General features: G+C 47.2%; 1 protein-coding gene across 1 annotated transcript in view; it reads right to left on the bottom strand.

The window, feature by feature from the left end:
• The window catches only part of LOC115130592 (R3H domain-containing protein 1-like), a 59,857-nt gene that overhangs the window by 30,781 nt on the left and 15,525 nt on the right, over window positions 1-13,551 (bottom strand). The window contains 3 exon segments of the mRNA XM_065019058.1: window positions 1,502-1,708; window positions 2,727-2,743; window positions 2,746-2,985. Of these exon segments, the coding sequence (XP_064875130.1) occupies window positions 1,502-1,708; window positions 2,727-2,743; window positions 2,746-2,911 (390 nt within the window). The 5' untranslated portion in view covers window positions 2,912-2,985.

The raw sequence follows: 13,551 nt of genomic DNA, 5'->3' as shown, positions 1-13,551 counted from the left end.
ACAAAGGGTTATTTAAAATTTTTAAAAATTATAATATTTTATTTTGCCTAAATGTCCAACAGATTCTACCTTGTTTATTAAATGGTTAATGGACAATAACATTTATATTTGTTAGCCCTAATGCATCAGGCTACATTACACCCAAGGCTAAATAAGTGACTGCAGTAGATGATTTGGAAAGAAAGCGCGCGCCTTGGCCTCCATTCTACTGTGAATTCTAGATTCTGGGGGGGATGGCCGCAGGGAACGGCATCATAACCGCTCTCTCCTGCACACGTCTAAAACAACACCATGTGTTCAGTGAGGCGTCTCGATCTGCAAAGTGGAGGAGACAGATGGCGACAAAGACATTCCTTCCACCTCCCCTCCCCATCCTCCTAGGGGTGACACAGGAGACATTTGTGGATAAGCTGGGATTTGAGCTAAGAGATGATCAGCTTTTCCTATCTTGCCTAGCTCTCCTCTGCAGACTGACTGCAGGGCTTCTGCCCTTTCCATTTCCTTACAGCTCTTCTCTCTCTGACTGCCTTTAGACCTGGACTCTCTGACTGCCTTTAGTAATGTTCAAGGGGGGCTAGCCAGGCTAAGAGATGACTGAAATGGCACCCCATTCCCTATAAAGTGCACTACTTCTGACCAGAGTCCAATGTGGTGCCATTTCAGATGCAGCTCTCCTCTGACGGAGGCACCGTGACACCGCTCTCCTCTGACGGAGGCACCGTGACACCGCTCTCCTCTGACGGAGGCACCGTGACACCGCTCTCCTCTGACGGAGGCACCGTGACACCGCTCTCCTCTGACGGAGGCACCGTGACACCGCTCTCCTCTGACTACTGTAATACTGTATAAACCACCTTTACAGATGCAGCCAGGTTGACGGTAAACTAGCGCTGCCGACAGATATGGAAAAGGAAAACGAGCCGACATAAGCAGGGTCAAGGCTCTTCAGAAAGGGAGAAAGCATGAGGGAAATGTCACAGCATCAAGGGAGACTAGCCTAGCTGTTCACGAGCTACATATCAGAAGGAGGGGGGGGGGGGGGGGGGTAATAACCTGCCTGACATACAGAAACCTCGACAATCTTAACCTTGAAGCGTATAATAACGGAGTAGTGATTTTGAGGTATACCGCTTCTGCAGATTCTCATAACTCAATTATCTGACAATTGATTGGTTGTGCTTTGCCAGAGACTCCCCCGGGCCCCTGAGCCTGTGCTGTATTGGAAAGCAATTATTTCTCCCTGCTCTGCCCACCGATACACCAAACCCCCACCTGTCTCAGTAGCCCCCCGTTTCTAGCTGAATATACCTTCAGTGGTGTGTAGTCCCCTGGTACATAACACAACCACTTCAACTGACACGACATACTTCCATACAGAAATTGTGTGGGTAGAAGGTTGATTAGGGGGGGTTGAAAGCAGTGGGAAAAGGCTGACTGGTGGGGATGGTGTGGGACGCAGGGAAGAGATACAAACAACCCTGCTCTGTAATGAGAGGTTTACCTGAGTTTCCTTCTTCTCTTGACAGCAGCTCTCATCTGACCTCTGTGGTTGGAGCTGGGTCTGAGGTTGGGCCTGTGGCTGGGTCTCTGCCTGCTCCCTGCAATCTGTCTTGGTCGGGCTTGGCTCTTCTCCCCCCGCTGGTGTCGGTGTGGCACTGGCGTTATGGCTCTCCTCAGTCTCCAGACCTCTCATAGTGGCACTAGTCTCCTTTACAGTGACAGTATCAGACGACATTCTCATTAGAGAAAGCTACTGGAGCTTTGTCTACAAGAGCTCGAGACCTAGAGAGCAGAGAGATGGACAGCACACGACACGGTTCCTTTGGTCAGCCTCAGCCTGCCCTCCCCCGAGGCTACCGTTTCAGCAGCAGTTATTTGTACTAAACAGATCAACGACGTTTCATCAATAACAAAAATCTCCCAATTGTGTAATAAAGCATCACTGTAAACCCTTAATCTCTCCCCCTCCCTACATCCCACCCTTGTTCTAAACTGATGAAAACTGAGTGAGCAGCAACTGGCCCTTCCACCAAGCTCTGCCGTTATCACGTCAGTGGGCGAGATACGCTCTGCCGTTATCACGTCAGTGGGCGAGATACGCTCTGCCGTTATCACGTCAGTGGGCGAGATACGCTCTGCCGTTATCACGTCAGTGGGCGAGATACGCTCTGCCGTTATCACGTCAGTGGGCGAGATACGCTCTGCCGTTATCACGTCAGTGGGCGAGATACGCTCTGCCGTTATCACGTCAGTGGGCGAGATATGCTCTAAACCTGTGCGTGTGTGCGAGACAGTCCTTTCCTTACACCCAGGGACTGCCTGACGGTGTGTGTGTGTGTGTGTGTGCGCGCGTCTGGTTCCACGGCAGACCTCAGCATGGCCAGATGGTGCAGCAAGCCGTAAGTGTTCTGTCTGCCAGGTTGCTTGCCTCAGAGAGGAGAGACGGTGGTGACACCCCCATACGTGACGCTGCAGCTAGCAGCACCTAGGCCTCCAGGGACTCATCTCCTCCTTATCGTGACAACGGGAGAAGTAATCTCCCAGTGTCATCTCCAATCTGGCAATCTGTCAACACACTGCCATCCTATTCTTTCTGACTGGTCAGCGCTGCCTCTGCAGTCTGTCAACTCTAGTCTGGACAGACATATTAGCTGTGACAATCTATGACAGCATAAGCTGTAATGTCGTGACGTGAGCGACGGTGTGTGTGTGTGATATGTGTGTACCGGCTGCGGTGCTGGGTCTGCCGTGGGGTGGTGGCGCCGGAGAGAAGGGTGAAGCCCTCTGAGGCAGGATCACTCGAGGTGCTGCTGCTGCCGTGGGTGTCTGGATGGTGCTGGACCAGCTGGTGGCTGAGGCTCTGGCTTGTGTTGAGCTGGGTCGTACTGGAAGCCCTGAGGAAGAGGCCCATGTCCCCGTCACCAGCACTGGGTCCGGCAAGCAACGGCACTGGCCTCGCACAAGGCTCTCATGCCCCTCCGTGACCTGGAGAGAGGGAGAGAGAAAATGGTTTGTTAGTATGCGTGTTCACTTAAATCCATAATGACCAATGTAAACTTCTCAACAACACTTTTATAGAACAGAGTCAGAGGTCAGCTAGGTCAAGAGGATTTCCAGCTCGCGCCACCTCACCTCTCGGCCCTACGAAGCCCTGGGTAAACGGGCACTGTGTCACCTCAGACGATGCCATGGTTACCAAGAAACATGTTAGCTAGTTCAGAACATTAGCTGTCTGATCAGTGCTACACTGGCCAGGAAAACTCACAACAGACAAGTTGCCTATGCCAAATTCCTATAATCGAAACCAATTTGTTAGCGCTTCCAGAATTGAGTTGTGTAAAAACATACCAGTCCAGACAGTAGCTAAAACAAGCCATGCCTTTGCTGGAGGCCTGAGATCATCGGGACGTGTTGAGAATGGCAGGGCACAGCTAAGCAAACACTTGCCGGGTTCCTGACTCTGACAATGTAGCTCGTTTATCAGGCTAATGGAGGTGGCGCAGGTCTGAAGCAGGAACTGCTTGCATTATTTATGGTTCCGACGACCTCGCCTGATTGGGATTCATGAGATCTGGAGCCCAGGGCTGGTGGGGGCCGTCAGTGGAGAGGACAGGTGTGTGTATGTGTGGGTGGCTCCTGTCCTTGCACTTAAAAACACACAAAGTGACGTCTGTCGGTTTGCCGCAACCTCCTGTCCGTCAACAGGGCGTGTGGTATCTGTTAGAGTCCCTCTGCTTGGACCCTTTCCCAAGGCCTCCGGCCATCTGGTCTGCCTGCCTTGTGCTGTGTGTGAGAGTGAGTCTGCCAAAAGCCCTCCACATCCCTCACACTATGTGGATCACAGAGACCAGCCGTCAGCAAGGGGCTGAACAAGACGCTAAGCATATTTTTCCGCCTCTTCTCTAAATGCACCCACTCAAGGACAATGATGCTTTTAATGCGACCGGAGAAGAGCCATTTTTTTTTCTCCCCTCATTTTCCGCGGCACAGCCGGCACCAGGCGAGCTAGGACGCCCACGCATGGCCGGCTACAGATGGAGGCTCTCCAGGAGGGAGAGAAGGAGAGCAGGGCAGGGGGGTGGTGGCATTGGTAGAGGAGAGGGGAGCCGGGCTGGGTGGTGGCGTTGGTAGAGGAGAGGGGAGCCAGGCTGGGTGGTGGCGTTGGTAGAGGAGAGGGGAGCAGGACTGGGTGGTGGCATTGGTAGAGGAGAGGGGAGCAGGACTGGGTGGTGGCATTGGTAGAGGAGAGGGGAGCAGGGCTGGGTGGTGGTGGTAGTGGGAGGACCAGTGCAGCCTGACTCAGGCCCCATGAGGATCAACCTCCACAGGGTTGTGGTGCGATGAGCATCTTACAGCAGCAGGAGGCCACCCCGGACACATGACTCTTCAGGGGCTTCTGGTTTCAGCTAGAGCGCCGATTGGACGTTCAGTCTAATATTCCATGCCTGTACATATGCTCCTTTGTGTTTTCTGATGACATCATGAGTGCATCATTTCTACAACAGATGCTCGTTCTTTTCAACGTCACTTGGTTCACACAAATGCATTTGTGGAGGACAGAGGGAAGACTTTACAGAGGCAAAGAAAATGGCATTTTATTTTCCTTTGAGATAGAAAAACAGAAGAAGCCTCTCCCTTCTTCCTCATCCTCTTCCTCCATCACACTTATTCATTTAAAAAAAGAGCAGAGCTGCTGTTTCTTTTTGGCTGGAGCCTGATCAGCTGCAGGCAGCGCTGAACAGAGCAGGCAAGGAGGATCTCGAGTCCACATTTACCACTAATTGGCCAGTGTGTTTTAACTGAGCGGCTAGCCAGATAAGAGATGGCAGTCTCCTCTCCTCACAGTTGACTTGGGAAATTGTTGAGGTATTTACAACTGTGGCCGAGCGAAACAGAGTAAAACCACGGGTGGATGTGCCACGTTTGTGAGTGACCCTGGTGAATGCAACGGACTGTGTGTGTGCGCGCGTCTCTCGCGCTCATCTAAAAATCGGCAAATGGATCTAGGGAAATACACATGAAATAGATACACATGACATCTGTATTGGTGTCAACGATTGACAGCTTAGCGTGAAGGTCCTAATTTTGTCAGGCTGGATAAACGGTTGGCTGCTTTCTCTTCCTGCCGCGTTGTGTGCAAAACGAGAGGCAGGGCTGCTTCCCAAATGGTACCCTATGGACTCCGGTCAAAAGTAGTGCACTATATAGGGAATAGACTGCCATTTGGGACACAGACAGGTGTCTAGTATACATAAATAGTGAAGGAGTATGGCACTAACCTGCAGAAGAGAGGAGAGCGGGGACAGTCAGCTACTGTGTCTACAACTTGACATTGTAATAAACCACAGAGTCAAATAGACTGATCTGTCCGTGACGGTTCAATCATGTTTTAACTAACCATGACCATATGACATTTTCCTGAAAATAAACTGGGTAAACAGTATTTCCTGCAAATGCAATTACAGTATGTGAATCACAAAAAAAACACATTTATTTTCACCCGTGGGGAAAGCATTTATTCTGGAGGATGACTTATAATTGTAACAAAACAAGAAAGTTGCATTGTCAAGAATAACAAAAAAGTGCATTTCATTCCGCAAGATTAGAATCCTTTGAACTGAGGGAGAAGACAACTAATTAAATTCCTTCCTATTTGTTATTTACCACACATACACGTGTCACTTAGCAGACACTTCAATCCAAAGCGACTTACAGTATTGAGTGCATAAAATGTTGTGTTTATTCACTGGTCCCCCGTGGGAATTGAACTCACAACCCTGGCGTTGCAAGCGCCATTCTCTACCAACTGAGCCACACGGGACCAAACACACACAAAAAAATTATAATTAAAAGACCAGGGGGAAAAAGAAGAAAAAAAACCCGGAGGGAAACTCCGTAAGTGCCCATTTCTGCCATGGCCCCTTCCATCACCATCTGAAATATTCCCTGGCTTCAGTTTGGAAGTGCGCCAATACCACTCGCGGTTCCATTCACACACAAAGTTTCTGCTGCATTCAACACACCGAAGTCCACCTCCAGCCCCCAGGGTGCTTTCTTTAATGACGATCTGAATTAGAGGTGGGAGGTTCAACTCCCAGACCCCGCTGCCCATTTCCATCTGCTTAAACAAAGCCGTGAAAATACTTCTTTTTTTTTGTTTTAAGTGCCGGCCACGGTTATATTAAATGCAGGAATATATTAGTCTGTCAGTAGATCGAGCTACACTAATGACTTCAATAGCAATCATCATATCCACATAACAGATCATCCCATTCAGCGGAATGACTCGCACAGCAGAGTGAGAGATTCACTAACGGAGAAGGGCCAGCTGACCTCAGGGCTGCTGCCAGGGACGAGGCTACGGCTGCTGCCAGGGACGAGGCTACGGCTGCTGCCAGGGACGAGGCTACGGCTGCTGCCAGGGACGAGGCTACGGCTGCTGCCAGGGACGAGGCTACGGCTGCTGCCAGGGACGAGGCTACCTCTAGCTTCCTTTCAATTACCAACGGTGGAGAAAAAGGAGAAAGAATGAATGAAACCTACAAGGGAAAGGGGGGGGGGGTAAAAATCAAAAGGTATGGTGCAGTTTTTTTCCCTTTGCTGGACGGCAGCAGCCGCCAGTCAGCACACAAAGGAGCGCTAGGCTCTGCTAATGAGGACTTCCTGAGGAGGTTAGAGAACAACGCACCAGGCTCCACTCCCATCACAGCTAAATCCATATAGCAATTACACCACTTAATTGCCTTTTTGAGACATATATTCCCTTTCCGCTTAATGTTAATGCAATTACGCCGGGGTTCCTGGGTAATGTTAAATGCTATCTCTGGAGTGCATCTCTGGAGCATTGTGGCATGCAGTAGCACTGGGTCCCTTTATGTCATTCATTTTAAACCCCTCTTAAGACTCTCTCTCCCCCACCCATCCCTCTCCACTCCAGCCATCTGGGATTGTGGTTGCCAACGCTCACCGACGGCAAGAGACATTTCAGATAGGCATCAAATTAGAATGATTAATTTGGCCCCCTTTCATTAGGTGTACAATTAATAAATAGACATCAAAGAATATGAGACCAGGATTGTGGGGGATTTGATGAGGACGGCTGATGGCCAATAGATGCAAAGTAGCTGTTAGGTCTGTGGTGCCAGCAGCAGTCCGACAGACTCCATTCCCCATCGTAACCTTGTACCACTTTACCAGGACTTTGGTTTGCCCCATTTAATAGAAATGAGATGCACGGTATTAAGGGCAACTAAATATAAGCGGCCCGCTCTGCCAATTACAATACGGTTCACGAGGACTTTGAATTTTCTTTGTGTTTTTTTGGGGGGGCTAATGGTCCCCCAAGGTATCATACGGGGGAAATGGACCAGTGAAGTATTAGCAAATAACGCCAAGCTAGTAATGCTACAGTACGATCAGGGATAATAAGCAATTCATCAGCCAGAGGACGACGGAGCAAAAACAAAAAAACATACCTGGAAACAGAAACAAGCCTGAAAACGCTGACAAAGGCACCTGAGGATAAACAGCAAATGACAACATTTCTGAAAAGCTTTTGAGCAGATTGGGCACTTACTAGGTGAATTGCAACAATTACAATTGAATAAGAAGAAGCTTACTCCTACCAAACAGAGTAATAATATTCAGAGTTGAAAAGATCTGCAGAATCCGCACCCCATTAGACAACAATATTTTCCAGTGAAAAAAAAAAAGCTACCGTGTCACAAATTGACAATGCCAGTGAACGATGGTGCACAATTTGAATAGACATTGAAAGAGAAAGATGAAACCTGTCTTACTGTTGTATGCATTTCCCTCCTGGTCCAAGCGTGGCACAGCGAGTAAGGATTCAGCACGAGGGACTGAGCAGCTTGGTCCGAGCACCGTGGTGCTATTCAGGACACGATTGAGTAGGGGGCCAAAAGATTGAGATTGAGTAGGGGGCCAAGCACACCACTTTCTTCCCCCTGCCTCCCTCCCACTCACCTAGGGAAATAAGCCCTTTGGCAAAGAAACATCGCAGCAGCACAAATAACATTTTCAACTGAAAAGTTAAAATGTTACTAGGGCCAAAGACAACCTTGGTGCGGAAAATGACAAAGATCCAGGCTGCCAATCGTATCCCTCCTTTGTAAACACTAAGCTTGTGAACTTTTAGAAAAGCTGCAGCATATCTCCGGGAAACTTTGCTCTCAAACCGCGAATCGCTGAACACTACAGCAACGTTCAAACAGTCTCACGTTTATTTCTCCATGTATAAGACAAGAGAAACAGAGGGAAAACCCACTTACACAGAGAGTGCTCGTTCATTGGACATTGTTCTGGTAGGAACTTACACCCCTTGAGCGGAGTGTGCAGACAACATAACACTCACTCACCTGCCACATTGTAGCCTCCATTATTTCCATTGGTCAGGGGTTTAGTTTCCATAGTACCAGAGGCTGCATTGGCTGTGAATGTTGCCGGTCGGAGAAAGGTCCCCGAGACAGCCCCCTCTCTTTCTTCCCTCTCTTCCCTGCTCTCTCACACACACACTCACTCACTCCGTCTCTCTCTGCAGAGCTAGCTCACTCTGTCTGCCTTGCTCTCTGCTCTGCAGCGCTCTCTGTCTGCGCCAGGCTGTCTAAGTGCCAGAACCCATGGTTGGATTGTGGCTCTCGCTCCGAGGCCTCGGAGACAGCGCCAAATCAACGGCTGGGCTGTGTGACGTCAGAGCCAGGCTCAGCCACTCAGGTGGCTTGGCTGGGCTCGCGGCACGTCACTGGCTATATTGAACTCTTCATTAGCTATACAGCCGGATGCCGCAACGTCAAGTGGAGCCGTGGGAGGTTTACGTACCTCATCCATCCCTCCCATCAATAACCAACACTCTTCCCCCCAAAATCACACCCCACCCAGAGTGTGTGGGAGTTTGTGTAAGGGTGAGTGTGGGAAAGGTGGGGATATGTTGGGCCACAGCAGCTGAATACTGTGGAGGTAGAGAGAGGTAAAAGAAAGCCGAGATAATTCTGCCTTATAGGTGTATTTGATTGATCGACTGTAGTAGTCAAACAATTAAGCAAGAGCAACTGAACATCTCATTTGAAAGGTTTTGGCCCGTCTCTTCCTTTCTCCAAGTCTCTTAGTGGGAGAAAAATAAATCAATAAACACAAAAAGAGTTGATTATTCATCATTCATCAAGGACTGCTTGGCCTAATCAACTCTATAGGACAAGATACAGATGCTCAGTGATCGGAATATGCAATCAAGAAAAGGTCTGTGCACTGCTTATGCACACCATTCCTCATAGAACATTTCATGGTATGAAAACCAACAATGTCATAATCTTACTACTGTACTCCACAAACAGGCTTCTTAGAGTGAGACAAACAACCCAACAATAGCTTCTCCTTCCTAAACAGCTCATTAAAATCTGGGTGGTACTAAAATAAACAGCATTTCTCTCAGGGATAGGGAACATGAAACAGAAAGCTAAATCCTTTCTCCCTCTGCCATTGATCTTTATGGGGTCCTCACAAGCCCCTCGAGCAAACGCACAGACACCTAAAAAAAATATATAATAATAATAACATCCGACAATTACAGCAGACGTATGCGGCACCCTGCCTCTGCTGTAAACAAATATGATTCTCACACCTTGAGAATTCTACAGTTTTAAACATGGAATTAATGAGTCCTTCCTCCATCCTCCCTCAATAATCTATAAACAGATCCCTGACAAGAAACCATCAGGAGTCAGTGTGTTCATTACATTTGTTTACATTATTTTGCAACGACATGGGGAGTTGAGCACAAAGAGATGGTGTTTGGCAATAACACGGGCTTTGAATGCCTCAGTAATAACCAGATGATTGTAGGGAGAGAGGGAAGGAGAAAGAGACGGAAAGACGGGAAGAGATGGAAAAAAATATATAACCAGGCGTTTGTTTTTGCAAGCCTTTCCCCTGAAACCGTATTGTTGAATTAGCCCTGGCATGCTCGAGTCTTAGATTAAAACCTATCCCTGGGCTTCCCTGGTGATATTAATATTTGATGATAGCTCCTTAAACGACTTCAATTGCAAGATCACAAACCTTCCCTATGCTGCAGGAAATAAAAGTATTTGGCTATGGTTTAAAACGATCATTCTGAAAGTTAAGAGGCAGCGCTTACTGTATATATCATTACACTTTACTCCATAATGCCTGAAACCTGTATGGACAAACCTAAATTCTGAGAGAAATAATGACATAATGTCTCACTCATTGAATTGGTCGTAGAGCATCACACCGTTGAGGTGCAAAGTCACACTGTCACCTCTGCATGTGTATGTGGAGGTGTGACAAGAGGTGATGGGAGGTGGGGCTGAGTGATAGGTCTGGTGGGGAGAAATACAACACACACACACACACCATGTTGTGTTGGTGAAGTAAACAACTAGGCAGAAAGGTGCTGGTGCCCCCTTTCTCAGCATTCCACACCTGACTAGATCTGTCATCAAAATACCTCTGGAAGATTAAACCCACCCGGTGCACTACTACACACCCCTGGCGAATAAGGCTTTTGGTGTTGCCGTCGTAACTGGGGAATATTCACCTCATACTAATTAATTTTATGCATTGCAAAGCAAGCTGGGGAGGAAATGGATTCAGATTAGCACTGACTTAGTTCAAACTCCCAAGCGTGGTAGTGGAGACGCAGCATTTACAAGGAGCACCCAAACCACGCGTCACTAACGCTAGTAGAGCAACACATCCTGCTTTCAATTTAACAGGAGGAACATATGAGCCAAATACGGCCTTCACTTGGGATGTGTCTGACAACGTTACTAGAAGTCAAATCTTTGCTTTCAACGTTCTTGTTTTCTCAATTCCTCTCAAACCTCCTTGTGGGAGGGAAACCAGGATTGAGAAATCAAGGATTTGATGCCGGGCGGCTAGTAACCATTTTCAGACAGCCCTGGAGAGAGAAATCAACAATGCATCATGCTGATGGTGACAGTAAATGGAGAAGACAAATGCCATAATCCCAACCCGCCATCTAATTGCCCTGGACTGCGTCAGTCCCCAAAGAAAATGATCCCCCTCTCAGTTATTAAATTAGAACTAACATATGTCACGGCAACTCTGTTGGAAAATTATAACCCTATAAACCGACCACGAATCATAAAAAAGTAGTGTCACTGCACTGCTAATTCCAGACATTCCTGAGGCTCGAAGAGTCGATCGCAACATTACACTGTCCCTCAAAATAATGAACAATGGACACTACACCCCCTCAAAACAGTGGTTCATCAACATTCTACAATCACATGGAACTAACTGGCTGGGAAAATGTGAGTTGTTTTTGACACTGGGTCGCTGATAATGGCCAATCACGACGCTTTCTGCAACAGACCTGTCAACGCTATTCCCCAAGATCAGCTGGGTGTTTTGACCCAGTGGAAAACAAAATAATATTATCAGATGTCAGGCACAATTAAATGATTGGACCTCGAACAACAACTTGAAGCATCAAACACGTCAAAGGGTTATTGAGTTGCGTTCCTTCTTTGACGGCCGTTCCAAGGCAAAATAGCTTGCATTGCTCTGCAGTGATTTACAAAGCTAAAAGGAGCATGCCTTTCCCCAGTCAGACAAGAGTCAGATGCCAACGGCAGGGTTTTAAACAACTGGTGGGTCTAATCCTGAATGCTGATTGGTTAAAACTGCATTAAATCTATTAGATCTGCTAGATTACATTGCGTCCCACAGAGATGCTGGCCATTATTCTGTATACCATAACAGTGAAAATTCCAATCAAAAACAACGGAAGGATCCCATTGCAGAGACTGGATTAAAATCTAAATCACACAGGGGGGGGGGGGTCTTCAACATCAAGCCATATTAAAAAGTATGAGTTCTGGAAATGGGTAGGTTCTTCTAAGCAATAAATACACTAAGTGCCTTGGCAGGGCCAAATGCGCTGGCTCAGCTTGGGAAAGAGAGAAATGGAGCGGCAGATCTAACCATGTTGTCACACCCACTATTCCCTCGGTCTCCTTTCAGAGATTTTGAGATTGAGCCATTAACAGATGGTATAATTCTCAATACAAAGCTGTGAAATCAAAACAGTTTATCATTTGACTCCATCCAAAAACATTTAATGAGGACTGAGACTACCAGCAAACTATATTCCTGCATGCCTTCTGTAATTTTATAGGCAGTTTTCAGGTTTATTCTGCCCACGCAATCAAATTAAATTATTTTTGTCATATGCTCCGTAAACAGGTGTAGACTAAGAGTGAAATGCTTACAGGCCCTTCCGAACAACACAGAGGGAAAGAATTAGAAAATAATATGGAATAAATACACAAATCAGTAATGATAACTTGGCTATATACACGGGGTACTAGTACAGAGTTGATGTGAAAGGGTACGAGGTAATTGAGGTAGACATGTACATATAGGTAGGGATAAAGACACTAGTCAACAGGATAGATAAATAGTAGCAGCAGCATATGTGAGGAGTCAAAAGAGTTAGTGCAAAAGGGGTCAATGCAGATGGTTAACTACCCGGACTAACTATTTGGCAGTCTTATAGCTTGGGGGTAGAAACTGTTCAGGGTCCTGTTAGTTCCAGGCTTGGTGCATCGGCACAGCTTGCAGTGTAGTAACAGAGTCAACAGTCTTAAACTTTTGGCCTTCCTTCCGACTCCGCCTGGTATAGAGGTCCTGGATGGCAGGGAGCTCGCTCCGCCCCTGGGCCCTACCCTCTGTAAGCAGTTGCCATATCAGGCGGTGATACACCCAGTCGAGATGATCTCAATGGTGCAGCTGTAGAACTTTGAAGATTTGAGTGCCCATGCCGAATCATTTCAGCGTCCTGACTGGAAAGAAGCATTGTCGTGCTTTCTTCAAGACTGTGTTGGGTTGTATGGACCAGGGTTGGGGGGGGTTCCAAATTTTCAGTCATACAGTTCTCTCGTTCCAGGATTTATGGTATTACCGGCTTAGTACACAAGGGGGCGCAAAAAAACTAAAAGGACTATTGTGCATCAGTTACCTACCAGAATGCTAACCAAATTTGCACATGTAATAGCAAATGTCCATGGAGGCTGCTATCTAAATATGCTAACGAGCTCAAATAAACAAAGTTGACGCATACTTGTCTGTGTACACGGTCTGTCTGGAGTCAAAGGCAACGGGCCTGCCTGCTCTGCTCAGAATGAAAACGCAGAGGAGAAAAAGAGGCAAGGAAATCAAAAGATCGTGGCAGCTGCACAAATAACTCAACCAAAGGGCTTTGACTTCTCAAACACGGCAGAAAGTTTACACAATATGATGCCCTGTCACCTTATTCAGTAAGTTACTTGGATAACTAGCAAGTTAAACTTAGGGGTTGCATTAATGCAGAATTATTTTTCAGGAAAAGATATATCTTGCTGCGTTTTCTAAATGCAGAGCTAAAAAGCTTCTTATTGTAATTTCTGCATCAGACTAATTTTGTGCTTCAGATGCACTTCACTATAGGATGAGAATTCACAAATTGGTATTTATCAGCAGACAAAGCTCTGACTGGTGTAGCTTTTT

Source organism: Oncorhynchus nerka, linkage group LG1, assembly GCF_034236695.1.
Source record: "Oncorhynchus nerka isolate Pitt River linkage group LG1, Oner_Uvic_2.0, whole genome shotgun sequence".
NCBI lineage: Eukaryota > Metazoa > Chordata > Actinopteri > Salmoniformes > Salmonidae > Oncorhynchus > Oncorhynchus nerka.
Note: the sequence above shows the minus strand (reverse complement) of the source record. Positions and strands in the feature narration are given on the sequence as shown.